The following is a 24,659-nucleotide window of genomic DNA, read 5'->3' on the forward strand; positions in this document are numbered from 1 at the left end:
CGGCACTTGCAGGCATTGGCGCGCCAGTTTCTCGTCCCGAGGGCCACACGCAAACTTCTCGGCAGCGCCACTAGACGTTGCAGCGTATCCAGAATGAAGCGCGAGAGCGGAGCCCGATGGCTGCATGACGCGTTTCTCAGCATCAGCATGCAACGGTGCACCATGAATTTTGGTTACCAGGCCAGGCTTTGTGGCGATGGCTCTAGATGGCGCAGTGTTCATATGGAAGCGCAAAAGGGGAGCCCCTGCAGTACACGCTTTCTATACAACTAGTTTTGATGGTTGCAATACATTGTGTGGCTATATTGATTCAATGCTAACACATTACCGTCGACAGTCATTGTGGTATGGGTGCTGCCACTTTTTTTTCAACCTTCAAGTTTAAATACCAGATGTTATTTTTTCACTGATATCTTGATAAAAACAGAGAAAACAAAGACCTGGATGGGGATGGGGAGAGGATGCACTGTATTTACTGTTACAAACTTTTCTTGTAAAAAGCAGTTCACCATAACTGCATAACATTTAAATAAACAGGAGAGATAAAAAAAAGAGTCCATGGAAATATATTTTTTATACATATACCCGGCATATCCTTTTTATTTTTCGCATCTGATTATACACAAATAACTGCAAGCGCTGAGAGCAAATCTGCTCTAAACATGTAGGACTCCTGTAGCAGTGTGCAGCAGCATAAAAACAATACCTACTCTGCATTGCATAGGGTGTGGTCATACAATGTGAATTGACTGCTAAGGCTACATCAGTATTTGAGGACAGAGGAAAAGGTGCTCACTTCCAACAGATTGCATTATACACATGCTGGTCATAAACAGCCAAATTAGTGCAGTTAGTACAGATGTGTAAGCAGCAAAGAAACAAATGAGGAGAACATTTCCTTTGCCATTCGAGAAACATTTGAAATTTGGCTGGTGCTCTTTCTCAGCACAGGAGCTTCAACATAAAGATTGTTTTTTTACACACATTTCAATGCAGAACTGTTTGCAGCACAGAGGAAACATCTGGTAGTACTTTTCTTACTCTTGAAACACTCTGCATATTAAGCAAGAGCACATTTTGAATGGAAACTCATTTCATTTTCCGTTCTTTGGTCATCGCCAGTAGAGCCGAGTGGCTAATCCGAGCCATAACATTAGCACAACAGCGTCAAAGAGGACAAAAAGAGTGGAAAGTGAAATCTATTGTACAATTTTCTTTTGAGGGCATTCATTTTTGGAAAGATATCTCTGCACAATACTGAGAAAGAATACTGACACCAAACAATAAGGTGACTAATATGGCACTCTACTACAATTACAAGACTGAAAAAAAAGGCAACTGTAAGGTATGAAGGGAGAAAAAAAATATCCCCATAAACCAACTAGAGCGCAAGAGTAGAAAAACTGAACTAAAGGCACCCAGTGAGATCTATTGTATGAGGAGCAGCAAGTGGCATCTTTACACTTTTGTGCATAGCCTCTGCCTCTGAGATTTCACAAACTTAAAAAAATCAGATATAATTATAAGGTTTAGTCTCCAGAAGCTGCATTGTGGCCTATGAGGGATGCAGTAGTGGAAGGTTCTATTAATTTTGAACAACTAATGTACGCCGAATGCACAGCAAGCAAGTGCTTCTGGGTTCTGCCCCCACTGGAATGCAGCTGCTGCGACCTGGAATGGGACATATGACCTCAAGCACAATAGCAGAATGCTGTAGCTACCACGACGAGTCTTCACAAAGTTGAGCAGCTCACTTAAAACACATGAAAGTTAAAAATAAACCAACTACAAGCCATAAGGCTGGTAGACAATAACAGACTTCCTAAAACACTAAGCACCTCTCAGATGACATATTCCCCATACATGCAGAAAATTTGTTATAATGAAACAAATAAGAAATAGGAGGATTCCCCAAGTTTGTCACAAAGGACTATAACAATGTTCAAGAAGCTGGACATCATTTTTGAGGAAATAAAAAAATAAGTTGTAGATATAATAAATCATATATATATATATCAATGAGCCAACAGGCCACTTTACATATAAGAAAGATAGATAAAAGGAAACAAGAAACTGTTGCTGGGTTGGAAACTGTAACGTTTCTATTTCCAGCAGACCCAGCAATACTCTGCCTACATCATCACCAAAGTTGCCAATTGCGAGCAGGGAATGATAATGAAAGAAAAGAATCGAACGAAAGGAATCGTGACACTCTACCTGCCCTGGACTATCTTGCTGCCGATACCAGTTACCAGTGGGAGAGTAGGAGTGCAGAGGGAGTAGTGCTTGAGAACAGTGTGTGCAGAGGATCTCAGACTGCAAGGGCGCCCTCGTGCTTTTCTGAGAGCAGAGTAGCAAGAGGGAGGATGCCACACCAAGTGCCATGTGAAATTTTTTTTTTCTCAGATCAATGGGATTGGTTGTTCTTCTAACACAGGGCCATACACTGCCTTCTATAATATTTTCTTGGATCTCCCCAGGAAAGAAAAGCAGAAGTGGCATGACAAGCATCAGAAGACTCCCTAGTGTACCACTGACTAGGCAGCAGTGAGGTATGCGATTGACTGTAAAAGTGTGCCTGTTTGATCACTGGATCACAGTGCCCCTGCCCCACCAATGGAAAGCAGAAACGCTTGTGAATGCATTTTCATTTACCCAATGGAAACTGGTATAAGTGCAGGCACAACATGAAACTATCTTCCTAAGGCATGCATATGTGCATGCAGCATCCCCTGTGTTAACATTCCACGAGTGTAAGACCAGAGCCAGAACCATGTACATAATATGCAAGGCTGAACGAGTTGCCCACTAAGCACTTCTTGGTTCACGTGCCTGACTGCACACATTCAAACACTACTGGAAATTTCAATAGTGACCAAGAGCAAGCTAGGCTGAGTGTGGATTTGAAAATTCAACCTCATGTGACAATCTTGCATGCAACAACTTAACAGCTGCACAGGCACGCACTTGGTCAGGCAGCACACCACCAATGGCTAACACTATGCTCACGTCCGACTCTTGAACTACATGTGTTTCTGAATGGCAGAATAAAAAAAAAATTAATATCACTAAACAAAGAGAAAGAAAGAAGCAGTAGCATAATATGTACACACCATTCCTTGTGTAATTTGGGCCATACTGACTTGACGGTTGCCGCCTGGCCAGTTCTTTACTGGCACAACCAGCTATGTGCACTTATACTCAATCACTGGTTCAAACATCACAACGGCATGCCAGCCTTGCTAGTTCCCCCCAGATGAATGATCACACTACAGAGATGTCTGCCAGGAGGGCTTAACATTGCCGAAAACAACAAAAACTAGACTGTCACAAGACTAGTTGAAGAATGTTTTTCTTTTTTTGCGTGCAGAGTTTTCTGTTGTAACAAGCTCTAAACGGGGAAGACAGTGAGAAGACCGACTTAGTTTGTGTTCTCATTGCATCCTCGTGTTTTCTCCAGAGAATTCTCTAAGAACCCTTTTCGCTTTTTCTTTAATTGCCAAACTATCTCACAAAACAATAACTGTTGGTTTTCTGGAGTACAAGGAGCACCCCATTCTCCAATCACCACTACTGTGATCCACATAACCTTGGCAATCATGCGATAGTTACCGCCCATGCTGCACTATATTCTGCTCTGCTATAAATACAAAAGTACATATAACAGATTTACCTAAAAGTTACGCATTGAGTTTGCTAAAACTTATCACAAATTCTTCTACGCTGTTTGGTCTGATGATGCATTAAGTTTTCACAATAAATCTGCCACTGAGAGCAAGCATTCGTCTGTCCCCTGCCCAATTTCCTGTTTTCCTCCTGTACAAAGGTGCCAACCACGGTACTAGCACAAACTGGGTCATTCTGCATGCTCGTACAGTCTGGCCCACTGCTAAAGGGAACACGAGCTGCAATTGCTCATAGAAATGGCGTCAACACATTGCGCAGGTGTGCAGAGAAGACCCGACACCCCCTGTCAGAATCTGTCTGCTGCGGAGCTGGACAGTAGCAGACTAGCAATACAAGAAAATTTGCTCGCAACATAAGCTTATGCATTCTGCCTAACAGTGTATCGGACTGTTCAAAACAAAATCTTGAGGTGGTTTCAGTGTCAACTACAAAGGCAGTTGGAACACAAAGCTTGGAACGCCCTTTGAAGCAATATGCAGGAGAGAACTACACTGGCCCAGGCAAGTACAATGCTTCTATCTTGACATGCTGCAGCATGTCAAAAATGCGATTCCTAGAGCATGTGGGTACAAGGAGCACTCTATCATAGCGCCCAAACATGCATACTCCATGTCTTCTGCAATCTGCAGCAAAGCTGGCTTCGAAAATAATGGTTTTCGAAGCAAATTTTGCTACTTTACCAATGGCACTCAAATCATGAAGGCCTATTTCTCACTTTAGACATGCATTTTGATAACTGTGGCTAGTACTACTGTAACTGCACAAATAATACCAGCTAGCTAATGAGACAAGATAACTAGTGTTCTGGAACACCAATGCGAATGATATTTTAGTAACGAAACCCACGACTGCAGACATCTGAAAATGTTGTTTTTTGGTAGAAAAACACAACTTGTCCCACTGTCGCCTCTTTGAGTCAAGACCAACAGTGTAGTTCAAACCTTGGCCCCAAGCATTCCAAAATAATGTTAAAACCATACAGAAGTGCAATGCCATAGGAAACCACAAGCTAACAGGCCTCCCAAGAGTGGTCTTTATAAAAAATGCTATTTTGTAATTGTACTTATAAGGCACTGTCCTCATAATACATTCTGGAATTTATTGAAAAGATGATTGGCAAAAGTTAAAGCTGCTTGAATAAGTTCAACTCTGCTCCGCATCACATCCGCTCTTCAATGCAAGTTGTCGCCAGTGCCCCACCTGGAAGTGTGGGGTGTCATGTATATCCTAGAAATGTCAAACGTTACTAAATGACTTCATGGCATTCTCATGAAACACAATAACAGGATTACAGCGTGGAACATTTTCATTTTCAGCACAAGTATTTAATGATTTGGAAATCAGTTTGCCAATGGTGTAAGCTTCCAAGAGCAGACAACAAATAATCTCATCCAGTCTTGTTTAATCTATCAGTTTCTATTAATACATGCCAGACCTTGACCACTAGACTGCCGATGACTTATCGTATGCTACGTTGGCCATTTTGTTGATGCATAAATGTTTACATTTCACTCTACATGCACTTTTGCGGTCACACTCCATCCAGGAGACAACTGCTGAAGCTTTTAAAAATGCCTTTGATATATATTCTAATGCAGAAGGTTCAGGCTAAGCTTTTGAAAGCAGGAAAATACTAAAATTCTATATCCCTACTCAACAGAGTCTGAAAGTTAATGAAGTTGTTGGCTCAGTATCAATTTTTCAGTATCATATTTGTGTTTGAATAACTTTCAAGGTACTGCCCAACATTCAGCACAACTCATTCCAGCATGAAAATATTATTATTATATTATTATTATTATTATTATTATTATTATTATTAGGTTAGAAGTATGTGCAACTAGAAAAAATATCAGTTATAACAACAGTTCTTGCCTTGCTGAGCTCCCTTAAAACGAGGTTTTTGTGCACCCTTCCTAAGACTTCATTATAGCTGCCTTCACTTCAACAAAACTGGCAGATTTCGCAGGCAAACAATGATGCTATCAGCCTGCAATAACAAAGACCATATTAACTGCTGTACAATCAGTCAGCATCAAATTGTTATTTTGCAAAACAACATTTTTACCGTTTGACGTAGTAGTTCTGCGGAAACCCGCAAGGTGGAGAGAAGTAATGAATAAAGGGAAAATCAGACATCCACCCGTTCGTAGCAATTGCTACAAAGGAAACACATACGGGTTCCTTGAAAGAAAAGCCTCATAGTTGAAGAAAAATTTTCCCTTTATTTCCCTTTATTTTCACTTTATTCAACATTTTTACCACTCTTCATGTAGCAATGCCATCATCAATCTCCTTTTAGTGTTTCCTACCATACCTTAAGAAGGTGCCAGCACCTTTATGTTGAATTCCCACTAATTCTGAGTGCACAAATAGCTTGAATAAAGTTTAATTTAACTAGGGTTCAGCAGTGAAGGAAAGTCAAGCATGGAGTGATTCAAATACTGAATTGTTTTTCAACTAACGCGTGTTAAATGTTTTTACAGCACCCTCACGACCAACATATTATTGTGAAGTGGTTGTAACGGGTATACTGAAAAGAGCAAAAAAGGACCTCAAGACAAAAGATGACATGAATTGCTTCATAAAGGACAGAAAATTGTGGGCGAAGAAAAGTATTTATGTACATTTGCTTGCTCGCTGGCTCTTTATAAATAATGCCGCGTAGGGCTCTCTATTTATAGCAAGAAATTCAAGCTGCACTCAGAAGTAACAAGTTTTGTGGTAATGTGGGCTTTTCCATGATTTTATCAGGATGACGTTGCACAAGTTATGATTGACACACAGACTACAATCCAAAACTGAAAGTGCTATGAAAATGAAACACAAAAGGCAACCCACAAGAGCATTTTATGGCTCTTTTGCATTCAAACTGCATGCACTAGTGTTTGCATGATGCACTCTATTTTCGCTCCAGCTAGGCCGAGCTTCTATGCCATCACCCACTTCTGCCTCAGAACAAGATTAGAAAGCAACTGGTATATGCCTACAACATCGAGATCACAGGCCTTCTGAACCATTTGTTTAAAGCCAGAAGTTCAGGGAAGGCACTCTATGCAGAAAGCACCTTGAAAACACCAGCCCCATTTTACTCTACAAACAAACACAATAACAGATCACTACGTTTCTACAATCAGGTTAATGGAGAAGCACCTACGATGCTTTCTGACATGGTACTACTTTATTGACTGCTGGCTAGCAGTGGCCATGAAAGTAAGCTAGGCAACACAGAAACTTGGCATTCACATGCTGCACAGAATAGTTGCATGAAAAGTGAGGTGCGTGTGGGAAATTTTCATGTGAAACAACAATTCAGCACAATTCATGTAAATGTTGACGCAGTGTTGCACCCTCTGAGGTTTACGACACAGCCATGTGTGGACCTCGCTGGCCCTTGCTACTGACCCTTTTCATGGAGCAGTTTGTTCTAGAAAAACAAGATGGTGCTTTCGGTGGCCCACCACATGTCACTTCAGTGACAGCACACGAATACAGAACCATTAGTGCTTCCACCTTGCTTCTGTGCCATCAACTGTTGGAAACGCAACCGAGTTTTCGGTAACGCACTGTGCTTCAATCATGCTGAATTGAATCATGCAGATTTAGAATGTGTGCAGTAGTTGGCTGCAAAAATAGTGACTGGCATATTAAGGAATGGAATGAATCTGTGTAACCACGCTCGCAGACCGTTGCTGCAACTGTCCGTACATGTTACCGGCACTTCGAGATGTATGGCTTTCTTTGAGGATACAGAAATTTTCTCATCCGCCGGCGTTGTATTGCTAACCTTCAAAGAAAGCAATTCAGCCCTGGAATGTCGGCAAGAGTGAGTGCCGCTAGTTAAACAAATGACAACGGGAGTAGCACTGCTTCCTGTCATAGTACGTTTCGCGCGAAGTATTTACACACATCTATCCCAACTGGCACGGAATCTTATGCCCACTCTATCGCCAATGCGTCAATAAGTGAATGGGCGCATACTTGAATATACAGGGTCCTAATATTTGTCTGTGCATGTTCAAAAAAAGATTTTGCACTCAACACTGCACTGTTCTCGCTTAAATTTTGCAGAATGAACGCATTTTGGCATTCTCGAACACTAATCTATCACTTTATCTTGACTTAATATTTGCCTTAAGTGTCCCTTTCAATGGAGGCGAAAGGCAAGAACACCCATGTACTGTGTATTGGGTGCACGTTAAAGAACCTCAGGTGGTCAAAATTAACCCACTGTCCCCCACTACGATGTGCCTCATAACCATTACCATGGTTTTGGAATGTGAAACCCAAGAATGAAAAAAAAATATGCATTCAATACCTGACACTAGAGTATTTACAGAGATTGCTCAGGTCTGCAGACGTTTCTGTAAAGACCGCACAGAATGTTCAGAAAGCTAATGCTGGCTGCTGCAGAGGTTCACCTGCTCCAAGATGTTAAAACTTTACCTGACTAAATCTTAAAGCACATCATTATTGAACAACCATTAAGGATCTTATCAATATCTGAGCTTGGTCAACTCACAATTTGCAATTATGAAGGATAATGTGACAAGGCAATAACCTGGGGGGAGGGGGTATTCTGTAAATGTCCACCTAGTGGATATGTCCATTTTGTCTGATGCTGAAGTGATGATTGGCTAGTGATTGGCTGGGACCTGTCATCTTCAGCAGCAGATGAAATGGACATCTCCACTAGGTGGACACTTAGAGAATACACTCCCCCCCCCCCCCCACTGGACTATGACAGGTAGTGGAGAGCTCCAGATTAATTGTGACTGCCTGGTGCTCTTTCAATCCATACCCTGAACTTTTAACGCAAAACATTTTAGCATTCTATTTCGTTCAGAATGTGGAAGCCATGACTGGAAATCCATCCTGCAATCCTGTGCTTAACGCCACAGTGAATGTGGCACCACACGACCGCATGTGTCTATTGGCTACAAAAATGCCTCGATGCCTCTACTCTCCTGCCTGTGAGAATCCTTAAGAGATACAAACACATCCACTGACGACAACTGGAAAGGGGCATCGCTAGAGCTTATTTTTAGCCATGTGAGCTGCACGGAAGACACCAGATGAAATAAAGCGTGGTTGAACTCTAGACAGCGGACGTGATTCTGTAAAACTCGCATTTGAGCTAGATGTAAAGGAATACTTTTAGCTTACACAATGCTAATTTCGTAAAAGGGTCCACAGTAAGCCATAGCAAGTCATAGCCACAGCACTGTGCATTACTACAGCTCCAGTTTCATTGCAAAGGTGTGGACAGTGCTTGAACCGGTCGACTACACAATGATAAATTCAGTAAGCACAGTTTCCAATTAAATTTTCGAATCTGCTGGATTGTTTAAACTTTACTGTGGCACTACATCACACCCAACAGAATCAACACATATGAACACAAATGAAATTTCAAATGCCACACAATATCATGCCCGGTGTTTTGAACATGACCTGAACATGCCACATTGCAAATAATATATTTACTCACATAATGAACACACTTTTTTTCCCCTGAAAGATCAAAGCAAAGTTGGGGGGTGCAATATGTGGGGTAAGTTTTATAGGAACTTTTTCGAAACAGAACAAATTTAAAGGTAAGATGGTAATGACTAGAAAATTCATTAGATAACTTAGCTTTGAAGTAAATATAAACGCACACAATTTACAAACAATAACAGTTTCCTGTTGCGCCTTCCAGGGCAAAGCACAACGTGCCTGATTCAGCAGTGAGAAGCTTGTCATGCCGCTTCTGCCAGAAGCACAAGTGGACTTCGCCCGCACCAAAAAGCCTTCTGGCAGCACAATTACCATGCTCGACTGTATACTCCATAATGCTTTACTTAAAACCAGCTGTATTAGTGGAATTACAGCCCATGGCCTACAGAAAAAATGCAACACGGGCAGAAAATCGAGCAACAGACAATGCTGTCATGGAATAGTTGCCTTCAAAGTGAAAAAAAAAAAGAAAGTATGCAGTGTGCTAATTGGTGCAAGCGAAGCTTTGATGAGCCAGCAAGACAAAACAGTACATCGCAATAAGAAACGTGCTGTGTATTTGGGCCATGAATGCATACAGTAACAGTCATAAGTCACAGTGGCATACCTTGCAGAGCAAAGGTAAGTTTCATTCAGGGACAATAGGTATTCTCAAGACATTGCTTTAGGTGATGCTATCACTACGAGATTTCGCATGAGTCTGCACTAGATGCATCTAACTAGATGGCCGAAAGCATTCCTGGCACTGCGTGACGATAGCATGGGGCAGTGCCAGAAATGTTGCGAGCTGTATGCGCCAATGCATTCGGTGCTTACTCACACAAAACCTCGCGAAAATGATTGTATCGTCCAGTGACGGCTTCTACTCGGCAAGACAGCCGATGATGATAATGACACACCAAATCGTGCAGAGGCAAGCAAAGAAAGCTTTGTTTCAAAAATAGGGCTAACATATTGCTTACCAATTCACTTGCTTCTAGCTGTACAACTGTCTACGCATTGTTTTGCTGTTGCAGTCGTGCTGCAGCAGAGAGAATACATTTTTTCACCAAGAGGTGGCATGTGGCATGCGCTATCATCATCAGCTGGAGCGAGTGAAATGGGAAACTACAGCACAGCCGTACAGCATGGGGCTAAAATTGAGGCTGCGATTATCACAAGGGGGAAAAAAACTACAATTTTGAAGAGTGAAATTGGAGGTGCGTTTATTATGCAAGTACGTTGATTGTGCAAGTAAATACTGTATAGTGCAGCTGTGAATGCAGTTGCTGCTAGTCTGCAGCCCCATACCTTCGTTTTGGCTGAAAAGGAAATTTCCAGTGGTGCCTGGTAGCTAAGACTAGTACTCATGAAGTGCTTTTGGCTAGCTTTTTCAATCTCTAACTATTTTACGACAAGTATATGGCAGGAAGTGGCTTATAACCAAGCCATATTTCATCACTTTGTGTTTCAAAATGTAGCGTTCAAGCATGGCAAGCGAGAAGTCCTCATGAGGGCAAACTCAATAGCTGTTGCTGTGCTGTACTTACAATACTGCAGTGGAGCACTAATCAGCAAAAATAAAGTTCACTGAGCAACACCCATGGGCTCGATGGGTAGCAGCAGGTCAGTTGTTTAGGCCACCAACCAAAACCAAGAACACCGTTCAGTCCCTAATTTATAACAACTTCAACTATGCACTTTCATGATAGGGTGGATAAAAACTGCGTAAACATCACTAGTGACAAACTGAATGCCTTCAATGCAGCCTAGACAGCCAGCTAGTTGCTATTTAGGCTGGACATGTCTGACATCTGCACACTGCAGCATTGTGACGACATGCGGGATGAGGTGGACAGGCAAATGCAACATGATCAACTATCTGAAATTTCAACTAGGTGGTATTGCATTGAAGTGTTAGACTTAGCAACAGTACATTAATAAGGCTTCAGCGCTGGTGGCATTCTAAGGTGCAGCAAAGTTAGTCTTTTTTAAAACCCAATACAGCTGACTCCCATTAATTTGACTCTGGTCAATTTCATCTGAAACAAAGGCTCTGGCTAGCACCCATGCATTTCTATGGGCCAAGACTCAAATCCTGAAAGTGTCCCTCACTGAATAATTCAAACTTCACTGGTCAGCACATGAACACCTGACCTCAATGGCAACTCCTAATCATGGCCCCAATGGCTGCAGGACTCGTCCTGGTGGCGCTAGCGGACAGTGACTGTATCAGAGACACGCTATCTCCTGCCAAAAATGATGATTTTTGGCCTTGCCTAGGCAAAGTTTCAAGTGAAAAAGCAGTTCACAATTATCAGCATGGTTACCCAATATCAATGCCCACCTTTTTTTCAAGAATATGGGTACGAAAATTGGCGGTGCGTAACAATAAAATAAGAATCCGAAGCCATGCTTGAGGCATTGTCAATAGACTAACATCAGAGCCAGCGTCATCACTGTTGTCATCACAAGGTGGTGACAGAACAAGTTTTCTAAGCAGGTGATGTTGCTTCAATTACGAAAGAGCATTTACAGAAAATGTTATTTGAGATGCTAATCTAGAAGCAACAGAGTCGTGTCCCATGTTCTCATCATGTTGCAGTTATGTGTGCATCACTGGATGAACTGGCAAAGTGGTTAGGCTGTGCATGGGCCACCATCCCATTCGCAATGGCTTTGGAGTCATTCCAGAAATGTAGAATATGAAACACAGGGGACTGCATGGAGTAAACATTATGGTCCATAACAATTTAAGGGCTGTCGGAGGATGACAAATACGGACATTATATCTAAGAAATTTTTGATCTATGAAAGTTTCATTTTTTTCTGATTGCACAAATCAGACGTGTGTTAATGTTTTCATGTTATAAAACTGGGTGCACATTATTTTTGGGTGCACATCATTTCCTACATACTTTGAAAGCGTAAAAGGGGGTGCATTACATTCAGGTAATCACTGTGAAATAAGAGCAGCAGTGGCGTCCTTGTGCCTTTTTTTTTTTCATTTGACCTGCTGGATAATTCGATCAATTCGATCCGTCCCATCAAATTAGAATGAACAGAAGTCAACTATCTATTCCGTCTGCTCTGTTAATAGGACATTTTCATAGTTCCCTATATATTGAAAAAAATTTTAGACTATTCTTGCCTGCTTTACCTAATCCTACTAAAAGAAACAACATATAAACAACATATTAGTGCCAGCAGTTTTCTCGCAATTTTCAACTGCCACACATGATGCACAGTGCATACGTGATGAAAACAACAAATCAAGTTAGTAACACAATGATAGCATTTTGATTGGGTCGACATACTGTGATCCTTATATTAAGCACAGCTGACAGCTGTGCTTCATGTTTCTCAATGCAAGGCACATTTACATTATACAGTCGAGCTTACTTATAACAATACCGGTTTTAACAATATAATAATAATATTTGGGGTTTTACGTGCCAAAACCACTTTCTGATTATGAGGCACGCCGTAGTGGAGGACTCCGGTAATTTTGACCGCCTGGGGTTCTTTAACGTGCACCTAAATCTAAGCACACGGGTGTTTTCGCATTTCGCCCCCATCGAAATGCGGCCGCCGTGGCCGGGATTCGATCCCGCGACCTCGTGCTCAGCTGCCCAACACCATAGCCACTGAGCAACCACGGCGGGTGATTTTAACAATATATCGGTTATAACAATGAGAAGCTACTGCACCGCCAACTTTTGTATGTTTTCCATGGTGAAATAACTTGCTTACTATAATGCCCCAATGCTGCATTATCAGTTAAAACAATGAAGTCTAGCTGCTGGGTGTCCGTGCCGAAAGATAGTGAAATGCAACATCCTTTAAAAAAAAGAAAAGAAAACAAGAAATACAAGCCGCTGCACGATGGACCGCTGCTTCAGCAGCCTCCACGTGCTCATTCTCCAGCCATCTCCGCGTGCCTCTTTCCTGTCACCCTTCCACCCCGCCAAACACGAATGGGCTGTGCCCACAGCTCTAAACTGCCCCACCTTTCGAAACACGAATGGACCTTGCCAACTTCACTGCTTGCAGATTGCTCGCTGGCTCCTCATTTAGCACAGTTCTGCAAACAGCTTAATCGCTCTTGTTTGTCTTCGATGGCTGCATCGAAATCGTTCCTGGGCACGTGGTTTCTCTACCTCGTTTGACCAACAGTTGGTTTGACTTGCTGCCAAAGCGGAAGATGGCTGATGCGCCCACTGATCATCGGCAATGCCGGTGAAAAGAAAGCGCATGGCTATAGATTTGGAAATTAAGCGCTTCTAACCGATGAGGTGATCCTCGCGAACACGCTTGCGTCGGATACCTTAGCGATGACGGCAGTGATGATGCGGTAGGGCACACTGCCTCAACGTTATCCTCACAGGAGGCCCAGCAGAGGATTCAGTCCCTTCGGGGCTTCGTTTTCGTGAGGAACCTTCCGCTGCACTATGTGGAGCACCTGGATGCCTTGGAGAAGGATGTTGGCAAGCTTCGCGTAAAGCATGCAAGGCTGACGGCAATAGGGTTTTCTTGTGCAAGCCAGTGAGTAGTTTGTGGCTAGATGCTTGTGGCGATCTCGCCTCAGCGTTTCTCCTGGATTTCTCAAGCTGACAGGCTGCCGCAGCAGCCTTCTCACAATTTTTGAAAGGCCCCTTTTGGGGCCACCAAAGTGATGCCTTGGTGGTGCTCACATATCGCTTGCCACCCATGACCCCTCTTCACAGTTGTTATAGCAGTGTCATTCTTTAACACCGACAACCACGGCTTGTTGCGCATGATCGGAGCACCCAGGAACCAGTTAAACGAGTGAACACAATCCGCAGCCGGATGAAGGAAGGTGGTGGGCAGGGACACTGGCCTGCCCGCCATTATAATTTTTTTACATCATCTCTGCCATCCCCCCATTTTGATCTTTTCATGCAACCCGGTTATAACAATTATCGGTTATTGCACTTGAATTTGTTATAAGTGGGTTCGACTGTATAGCAATAAATTCTCTGCTGAATTTCATTCTGGATCGGACAGATCATAAATAAATCAACACATTTACACACTATTTCCATTAAGTTTGTTATACCTTTGCTTTAGACATCTACTGTAGAGCCAGCACTAAACTCAATGGTCCACAGAGCAACCATAAGCAGTAAATCATCATGCCACAAATACTTTTCCTTACTAAAGCTAGTAGCGTTAGCACATTTGCATACAAGATGCTGCAATAGAGATCCATACAACATCTAGACTTCCTCAGAATTTTTTACATTAAGGGCTGCAGCAGCCCAACATTCAAGCTTTTCATGCAGCCCTGTCACCACTTTTCTAGTTGCTGTTCCAGAGTGGCTATGCTTCAATGGGAAGCATGTCGTATAATATAATCAACCAAGCACACGAACACACTCAACATGACCAACCTTGAGACGCTTGTATAGTGACTATCACACTAACCTATGCAGTGAAGGAGTGTAAAAGTAAAAGAAAAAGGAAAACTTCTGCAGCAGCACAATACAACATTTAGCTAAAAAAATAAAAATAAAAAAACATGCAGACACATTCAAACCCCTGCACCCCGTCTTTTGTCCCTTTTTTATCTTTCACACGTAGAACCATTGCATCATCAGAGGAGTTTCCATCACAAGCTGAACCCTCCTTGAACGCTCAGGGTAGGGTTTCACTGTCTGGTGGCCTTTTGATCCGAGGAGAACCACTCGTACAGCACCTCATTTCCCATTGCTGCAGTCCAGTCTCGTGCCGGTGGTTAGACAAAGCATGGTCCCCTTTCTGATCACTACTGCTCTTTGACAAGGCTGGCAACGTAGCCCTTGCTCTGCAGGAAGCCTCGGCACTTGACGAGCACTGAATAGCGGACCACCCAGGGTGCCGACCAGCGGTGGATGTCCTCCTCTGCCACATAGCCCTTGAGTAGGCGGGCCATGCCATCGTGGTCAAGCAGTACTGCAGGGAAGGGAACGGTGCAAGAGACATTGCAGTGAAGTGCACTGCAGCCACTAATGCTACTTACTCAAGTGCTTCCCAAAAACCTTTGCAAGGCTATAGCTGTAAACACCATGACCTGTTGAGGCCACTATGTCATTAGCTTTAATTTAAGTTTCCATTGGTACAACATCCACTATTGGTTAATGTCTCTATAAAACTGTCATGTTCTGTATGCACACACACACTCACACACATGCATACACACATTGAGTGACATGCACGTACATACCCCCGCAAAGCACAGCACCTTACACCCTTCCGCAAGAACCACACTTTATACCCCTGACACACGGGCACTTTAATGTCCTTTAGGTAAGGGGGCATCTACAGAAAAGGCGTTCAAGTGCAGTGACACACAATAAAGGAATGTCTACCTCACAGCAAAGTTTCTTTGCTGAAAAGCAGATCGCGCATCTACTTTTCGAGTGGAAAGGATGTTACTCTTGCACATGGCGTGCACAACTCGTCGGTAGAAGGAAACCTGACACAAAATTATGGTGCCCCATAAGTATTTCTTTTTTATCTTGCGAAAATGTTTAATTTTTAGCTGTAATGCGATTTGTTAAACAGAGAAGATTTACTCTAGCTATACTCTCAAACGCTCGCATCACGTCACTTGTATCACAACACAAACAAAAAAACAGGGCAGAAATGTGGGCAGTACTATGGCAGCACCATAACAAACAGCATGCACAGCAAAACACTGACTGTCCATAGTTGCTGGATCAATTTAAATTGATGCTAAGAATGTAAAAACTTGAAGAAAATAAATGAATTTGTGCATTATAAGTCATCAACGATAGAAAAAAAAAACGTTTTTAGGTTCTACAATTGCTAAATGTAATCTACATACACAGCTTCTTTAAAATGTTTTCTTTCTTGCTGTAGCAAGATATCTGTAGCAAGATATCTGTAGCAAGATATCTTGCTACAGCTAAAGGAACAGGTACTCGAGACAATGCTGAAAAACGGGGAAAATGTGGTCATGGCCATCGACATCAAGGGAGCCTTTGACGTGTCCCACGCCGCCATTATGGAGGGGATTAACACCACTAATTGTGGGCAGAAAGTCCATGACTATATCAGGAGCTTCCTAACCGACAGAACAGTGACAGTAGACCTGGGAGACCTACGGAGTGACGCCTTTCAAACGCCATGCAAGGGCACTCCGCAGGGCTCAGTAATCTCACCAGTACTCTTCAACATAGCAATGGTCAACCTTACCAAGAAACTTAGCAAGATCCAAGGAATCAGTCACGCAATGTACACGGACGACATAACGATCTGGACTACTCAAGGCTCACTAGGGGATAAACAAGAGGCACTACAAGAAGCTGCCGCCTGCATCGAAGAATACACAAAGCAAAGAGGCCTCAGATGCTCCACGGAGAAATCTGAACTCCTCAGGGTGGGCAGACACCCCACTGATGCCCCGCTCGAAGTAAGGCTAGAAGGACAGAACATCCCGGAACAAAAGATGATTAGAGTCCTCGGCATGTGGCTGCAAGGAAGCTGGAAATGCAGCCACACAATCTGCCTGCTAAACAAAGCAGCAGGACAGGTGGGCCAAATGATTAGCAGAGTGGCACACAAAAGATATGGCATGAAAGAGGAGGACACACTCAGGTTGGTCAACAGCCTGATAGTCAGCCGGGTCACATACTCACTGCCGTACCATGCAATCACCAAAACTGAAAAAGAGCAAGTGGAGACCATCCTCCGGAAAGCGTAGAAAACAGCTCTCCACCTCCCAAGGAACACATCCAACGACAAACTCATGCAACTTGGAATCAGCAACACTTTTGAAGAACTAAGGGAATGCCAGCTCAAGGCACAAGTACGAAGACTCAGCAATACAACAACGGGAAGGGCGCTCCTGACAAAGCTAGGTCGGGAAGTAGAAAAACCACAAAGTAGCAGGGCCACAATACCAGACCCACTAAGTAAGAAACTACGCATACAACCTATCCCTCGCAAAATGGACCCAAACCTCCATGCGAGTGGGAGACAGGCTAGGGCAGAGTATTACGAAAAGACGATGGGACATCGGGACAATACAGTCTATAGCGATGCGTCCCTATACTCACAAGCACACAAAAACAACGCGGCAGCGGTAGTAGTAAATTATCAAGGAGAATTAATCACAGGACTCACGGCCGAGGTGGCTAACATAACCGAGGCAGAGGAAATTGCTGTCGCACTGGCAGCAGAAGAAGGTTATAGAACAGGAATATCCCTCAATATTCTAACAGATTCACAAGAGGCGTGTCGGAGTTATATAAGAGGCAGAATTAGTAACACGGCGCTCAAGATACTCAGCAGAGTTCCAATCGCTGAGGGACAACCCACACATAACATTATCTGGATACCAAGCCACGCAGGGATCAGGGGCAACGAAGGGGCAGACAGCCTAGCTCGAGGGATGACCAGCCGAGCAGGAACGTCCACTGCCCCAGAGGGGCCACAGATCAACTGCGGGAACAGCTATTCAGAGCTATTAAACCTCTATAAGGAGCTAAGATATCAATATCCCCCACCACATAAAGCATTAACAAAGGAGGAGGCTGCAGGATGGCGGAGACTGCAAACGGGCTCCTTCCCAAACTTACACATACTAAGTAAGATATTCCCCACGCAGTATAGCGCAACCTGTCCGTGGTGTGGAGCTAAACCAACATTATACCACATTACATGGGAGTGTACAAGAAACCAGGCATTCCACAAACACAAAACACCAAGTGCGGAGCAATGGGAGAGCTGGCTCACCAGCCGCGAGCTAGAGGCTCAAAGAGCTCTAATAGCGCACGCGTGCGAGGTGGCCCGGCTCAGTGGAGCCCTGGACTAGGGGCCCATCCATGGCTGAAGAGGACCCAAGCTTCAAGAATGAAGACTTCGGCCTCAACCTGCTAAAACCTTAAAAAAGGCAATAAAGTTTTCCATTCCATTCCATTCTCTCTTGCTGCTCTAACAAGCAGCACATTTTTTTTCTATTTTTTTTTCAGCGGTTATCTGAGGAATCACCTAAAGAAGTTAGTGCAGTGCTGTGTGGCATCGGCGCAACTCTTTTCTGCTAAGGGCCCTTCAGGGTAACAAAAGGGGTTTACTGCAAAGGACTTTACTTTAGCCCATGTGTCAGGGGTAAAGAAAGGAAAAGAGAAGTAAAGAAAAGCTTTGCATTTAATAATGAAACACGGTGTTGCAAATGCTAAAAAAATAATTAAAAAAATTACAAATAAATAATAATAAGATATTATGCACACGTGTTCTGCGATTCAATGTTTGTAGAAGGGTACTTGATTTTATTTTATTTTTATTTTTGAAATTGACAGAATGAGCAACTTCAATGTGTTTGATGGCCTGAAGCACAGAACGAGTGCTCATTCGAGTGGCATAGCCAGAAATTGATTTCGGGGGAAGGGAGCTTCTCCACCGACAACTACCCATCCTCCGCTACCTTCACTTCTCTCTCTCTCTCTCTCTCTCTCTCTCTCTCTCACACACACACACACACACACACACACACACACACACACATGCGCACGCACGCACGCACGCACGCTCACACAGTAGAACCTTGTTGATAAGTGCCCGTAACATATGTTTTCCCGGTGCCAATGTTCGCAATTGAGAACACAAAGAATGATCGAATAGAGTTATGTTTATTTTTTGCTGGTTCATATGTTCCCGGAAAACACGACTTTTCAGCACCAACATCCAGTACGTCACCAAACTGCGATTGTGTAACACGTTTTCCGGCCACTAGATCCCATGAAAACAAGAAAATTCACAATACACGCGCGATCAAGAAAGTATATAGCTGCCCACTTGCCTCACGTGAAAATGCTGATGCGCACTCAGTTTCCCATTTCGGTACCAGCATACCTCTGGGGTTGTCGTGGGTGGCATTCACAGCTACCATCGTCAATCCTATTGTGATAAATACCTTTGCCTACCTGTTTCACAGTACGTAGGGCCGTTAGATAAGCACCTTCACCTATCTGTTTTACAGTGTGTGGTGCGTAGTGTCATTGGTAACGTACTAACCGCTTTTAGTAGGCGATAATCCAAATGTGTCACCGTTCCCTGCTGCAGGCGGCGCGATGTGAGCATACCGTTTCGCTTTTGTGGCATCCGGCGCCACCCACCAGCTCGATTCCGTTTCGGTTTCCCGCCGCCCACTTAAAACACCACGCAACAGGAAAACAACAAAACGAGTCTCAGGCATCCAGAGCACCACCAGCTCGACGCGCATTGGCGTCTCGTGCCGCAACAATCCATGCGACGCTTCAAATTACATAGGCATCGACAATAATTGAGTCTGTCAAATTTTTTTACTTTGGATGGTACGTTTTCCTGGTTAGTACGTTTTTCCCCCGCGTTTTTTTTTTTCAAAAACATACGAGTGAGCTTCTACTGTGTGTGTGTGTGCGTGCGTGTGGAGGTTGTACACCTAGCATTCTCCGGACAAAAACGCTTCAATGCAGATTCACGTTTTTCCATTGTCAAAACAACACTTAGCTTAACTTCTGACAAAAGATTTTTATTGCCAATGTGTGCAGCCACTTCGCATCAAATTATGCTATATTCTCATGCTATTTTTAAAAATGATGAAATTAAAAAAAGCTAAAATTTAATTTACGAATTGATGCATTTGTATAATGTGTATTGATAACCTAGCTGGTACATGACTTGGAAAAATAAACAGGGCTAAAGACGGAGCCGAACAAAACCAAGAGTGCCCACTATCGTGTGTCTTCTTGTAGGCAGGCCAGACTTGTTGCACACGGGTAACAGTGGAGATAACCAGTTTTCAAGACTGATCTTCTAGTACGGCTACATATTTTGCAAATCGCTTATCAATCAATCACGCTGTTGGCGTTCTGGGCACGCTATATTGCAGAAGGGCAGCGGATTGGGCGAGTTGGTGTTCCATGGTAATATTCTAATAATTCCAACGCTATATTATTCTAAATGTAAAAATACGGGAACAAAGGTTTGCACTAGAACTTCAACAGAATCATATGATGCAAGTATCACTCACTTTCGGTGACCTGCTGTCCGATTTGTTTGAAGAGATGTTTAGAATAACTTACAATCATGGCATTGTAGGCCACACGCGAGGCATATTGTTATTTGACCACACTCTGGAACTGATGAGTTAGACAGTCCCAAGCAGGGCTGCTCCTTGTTTAGAACCCTTTGTGAAAATTACGGCATCCGTACTTAGCAGTAAAATAAGGGCCAGTAGCTCCGACAGATTTGAAAGTGTTGTGTCTCCCGACACCCTTATATCCTAAAAATTGCCAAGATGTTTAGTTAGGATGGGTTCTCCGCAGCAAGCAGAACGTGTTACGATGGGGTAGGCGAGCCTCAGCTAGGAGATTGGCCACGACCGTCTCATGCTGAGCGAATGGGCAGTAACGAGATGCTCTCCCTATGTCTGCAATTATCTGTCAACTTTGTTCCTGAAGCCTTTTATGCTTGTTCCCCCACGTCCCCCCCTTCATATCTATCACTCCACTCCCCTCCTTAAAATTTTTCTCCCTTAGTCACTGTCGTACTCTTTCAACATTCCCTGGGTTGTTCGATGATGTGATGGCCCCTAACATTCCTATATTTCTTTTTCTGCGTGGACTTTAACGCCATTCACCTACTTTCCCTACCAACTGCTTGCTGTGGTGGTTTCTTAGCTTCCGTGGCCCAGCACCCCCGTCCTTAATATATTTTGCCATGCGCAAATCAGCGTCCTGTAGGTCTTTCTTTGTTGTCCTGTTTATTACCCCATTTTGCGCAATAAAAAAGAGGGCATTGTGCACATTCGACGCAGTGCAAATGTCCGAACGAGTTTCTCACATTGCCTTTCCTCTCTGCCGCGCTTCTGTCATTATACACACGCTCTGAACCACCCCCAGATGCGGTATGCCAGGCAGCAACAGCAGCAATAGCAGCAGCAGTGAGAATGTTGAAGGAAGAGGCAAAGAAAGCTTCACATTAAAAAAAAGGGGGGGGATGTTTACTGTGCATTTCCTAGACAAGCAAATTGCAATATTTTCTGACTGCTTTTCTTCCGTGCAGCATGGTCAACAATTCGGTCAAGTACCAGAAATGAGAAGCTCTTTGATGACAAGAAGGCCTGGTGGGGAGCAATAGTGCCTTCAAGTTTTATGCATGCTCTCGCCCTATCTAAAGGCCCTCCTTACATGTTTCACCGACTAGGTAAAAGAGGCGGTGGCGCATGGATGGAGGAGCTTTAGTCCCATATTTATCTCTATGTGGAATTTTTAACACTGATCCTCGCTCAGCAATTATGGTTAACACAATCCGGAATGAGGCAGAGGCATACCCTGAGTGGGGCCGCAATGTTCTGTGCATGGGAGAGGGAATTGCCCCCATAACCCCCCCTCCCTTCGTACCACCACTAGCCCTCGCCTTGCTTTCACATTCAAGCTTTCCCTTTCATCCATGTCGCTCTTCTGGAGCCCACCTCCTGAAACTTTCTGCTCCATGGAAAAGGGGGGAGTAGGGGTTCCACCACCCAAACCCACCCCTAGCTACCCAATGGCTCATTTTGCTACCAAATAGGTCTGTGAGGCTTTGGTGATCGTGCAAGTGTATGGAGAAGTGAATACTAAGGCATTAAATGCAGTCCGTGTCTGCTACAAAAGATCCACATACAAGATCTTTCAGATGTAACAGACCATTTTCACATAGCTTGGCCCACCTATATCACTACTGCAATAAACCCAGCTTTCAAGGGACCAAGCTGTACCGGACCATCGACTACAATGGGAAAAATTCTGGAGAACTAAAATTTGTCTACATTATGCATATACAATGCACTTAGCAGTGGCGATGTATGTGTTTGGCAGCACACTGCACAGAAATTTTTCCTGCCACATGTGGAAAGTGCAAAATTTGCTTTTTTCAGAAGAAACAAACACACAAGTGGGAAACTTCCTACAATGGTGTGCTGTGTGAAACCTGGACGGGTAATTGAGGATTTTCGGGGCGACCATGGAAGTGGCTCCACACTGCCCGCCGCTGTCGGCTAGGTGGCAAGCAAGTCTCCAGTGGTATTTACTCAGAGAAGCTAAAGGTTGCAAGAGTAGAGCTGATCTACAAAAATGGCGACCATAATGATCCCAGTAGTTATAGACTAATCTCGGCGCATAGAGCAATTTATAGCTTGTTTGAGAAAGTAGTAGCTCTACAGTTTAAAAAAATTTAAGTGTTCATAATGTAAGACGGCCACAGCAGCATGGATTTGCATGCAACACATCAAGTGCCATGGCTGTAACAGCTCTCTCCGAGTACATCCATTCCACACTCAATCAGAGCAGCTGTGCTGTTGTGGTGGTCCTTAATATAAAAAAAAGCTTTCGACACTGCTTGTCACTCCATGCTGCTGAACATATTAGAGTACTATGAGGTTTCTGATAGTGTCCTAAGTTTTCTTCAGTTATTTGTCTTCATGCAAGCAAAAAATAGTTTTTAGAACCATCCATTCTGTATATGGTCTTGTGACATGCGGAGTACCGTAGGGATCAGTTCAGGGACCTATAGTGTTTAAAATTTTAATCAATGACTGGCCTGAAGCTCTTCAATGCCCTGAAATTTTAATGTATGCAGATGATACTGCAATGTTGTTCACAGGTAATTAACTCACACATTTGCAAGATGAAACAACTCAAGAATTAACGAATATGACACATTGGTTCTCTCATTATCAGCTGTGTTTATACATAACAAAACAAAATATGTGAATTTTCATTAGCGCATCAACTACGCTTTTCAATCCTGCAGAAAGGATGCTTCGACATGCCCACTCGGCGAGAGACCGACAAGGTGGGGCCGGAGCGGCCTGAGCTGCGCTTTGTCATGTGGGTTTTGAAGACGGCAAGGAGAAACCAAATGAAATCGAGCTGGTGGGCAACACCAAAATACGATGCCATCAGAGTGAAACATGATGCGTACTGCGACGTTTGGGTTATCGCCTATTAAAAGCGTGCAGTACGCTTCTAGTGGCACTATGCCGCACACGCAGACAAACAGCTGGATAAATGAAGGTAGTTATCGCAATATGGTTGGCAGCGACAACTATGGATTCAATGTGGAACAACCTGCGAGGTTTGCTAGTACTGTTAGTGTAAAGTGATTGCATGCCAGCATTTTCACATGACATGGGTGGGCTAGTACTGTGGAGAAGCTGCCGTAGTGGGCACTTAATGCCCTCGATTGGGGTTCTTCGCGCCTTTTCTTGTTTACACAGGATCTAGTGACCTTAAACATAAAAGGTATAAAATTTCAGTCTGGCAATGTATTGAACACTGTTGCCAAAAGATGGTGTTTTCCGGGAACATACTAAAACGTTAAAAAAAGAAAAGGTTAACTGTATAGGGCCATTTTTTGTGTCATCGATTGCAAATGTTGGCACTGGAGAATCGTATGAAAGGGGATTATATCAATGAGGTTCTACTTATAATTTTCACACATGAACAATATTACTACTAATATAACCTATCTTGACCACTTGCTCACACAAGGTAGGAAACTTTAATTAGTTTTGTAACGCCTACACTGATTATTATCCTTAATGAAACAACAAACTTTGGGAAGAAATCGGGTTTCACCTGTTATTGATAAAACTTGTACGGGGAGAGAAAATATTGAATTATTTACGAGTTTTACCCAAAAATTAAGGACTCTTAAGTACAGGAATTGCTGCACGTCAAGGGGATTTCATACTGTAAACTCCTACAGAACATATTGGTTAAGGCTTTGTGCACTTTTTTCAAACACCTACGGGGCTCACAGTCTCACTCGAGGTATGTAAGCTGAGCCGGGCCAGTTTCAAAGAGGCCGAGAAGACAACAGAGATGACCTGCCTGCCACTACTTTCTTACTGTTATGGGCAATCTTGTGTACCTAGGGCACCACTTCATGTATTATGGTTTTTAACGCGATAGCGTTAAGGAGCTCGTGTCGCAGAAAAGCCGGTGTCGTCGGCGTCCGCGGCGTTGGCCGTGAGCGATAAATCATGGCAGGAACTTCATAAATAAAAAGCAACTTCCTAGATGCGCTGGGTGGGAATCGAACCAGGGTCTCCGGAGTGTGAGACGGAGACGTTATTACTGAGCCACGAGTTCGATGCTTCAAAGCGGTACAAAAGCGCCTCTAGTGAACGCGGTGTTGCCTTAGAAACGAGCTGTTTCTAAGGCTCAGGCGTGCGTCGCTTGCTCAGGCGCACATTTTGTTGTCGCGCCGAACGCTGCGTTGCTCGACGCTCACCGCGTCCGATGCGGGGCACGTAGTCGCTGCGCCGTAGCCCATTGTCTTACACCCCTTGGCGGGTCGACGGGAACGCTGTCGCGTTCCACTCTTGAAGGCGAAGCTTAAGCGTCCTCCAATTTTTTCATCCTTGCTGCACACATATTGCCCTTGACCTTTCTGGGATTGTCTGTGCCACCAACTTTAGCAGTGAGCCGTGGAACTTAGCC

General features: G+C 43.6%; 1 protein-coding gene across 2 annotated transcripts in view; it reads right to left on the reverse strand.

The window, feature by feature from the left end:
* Positions 1 to 565: 565 nt before the first annotated feature.
* Gclm (Glutamate-cysteine ligase modifier subunit) overlaps positions 566 to 24,659 on the reverse strand; it is an 87,412-nt gene continuing 63,318 nt past the window's right edge. The window contains exon 7 of one of the 2 annotated variants that reach the window (XM_075686636.1): positions 566 to 4,887. In XM_075686636.1, coding sequence (XP_075542751.1) covers positions 4,847 to 4,887 — 41 coding nt within the window. In that variant the 3' untranslated portion in view covers positions 566 to 4,846. Of the gene's footprint in view, positions 4,888 to 5,891; positions 15,121 to 24,659 lie in introns of those variants that run through there. The other variant, XM_075686628.1, reaches the window with a different exon arrangement.

The sequence above is a fragment of the Dermacentor variabilis genome, chromosome 1 (assembly GCF_050947875.1).
Source record: "Dermacentor variabilis isolate Ectoservices chromosome 1, ASM5094787v1, whole genome shotgun sequence".
NCBI classification, from domain to species: domain Eukaryota; kingdom Metazoa; phylum Arthropoda; class Arachnida; order Ixodida; family Ixodidae; genus Dermacentor; species Dermacentor variabilis.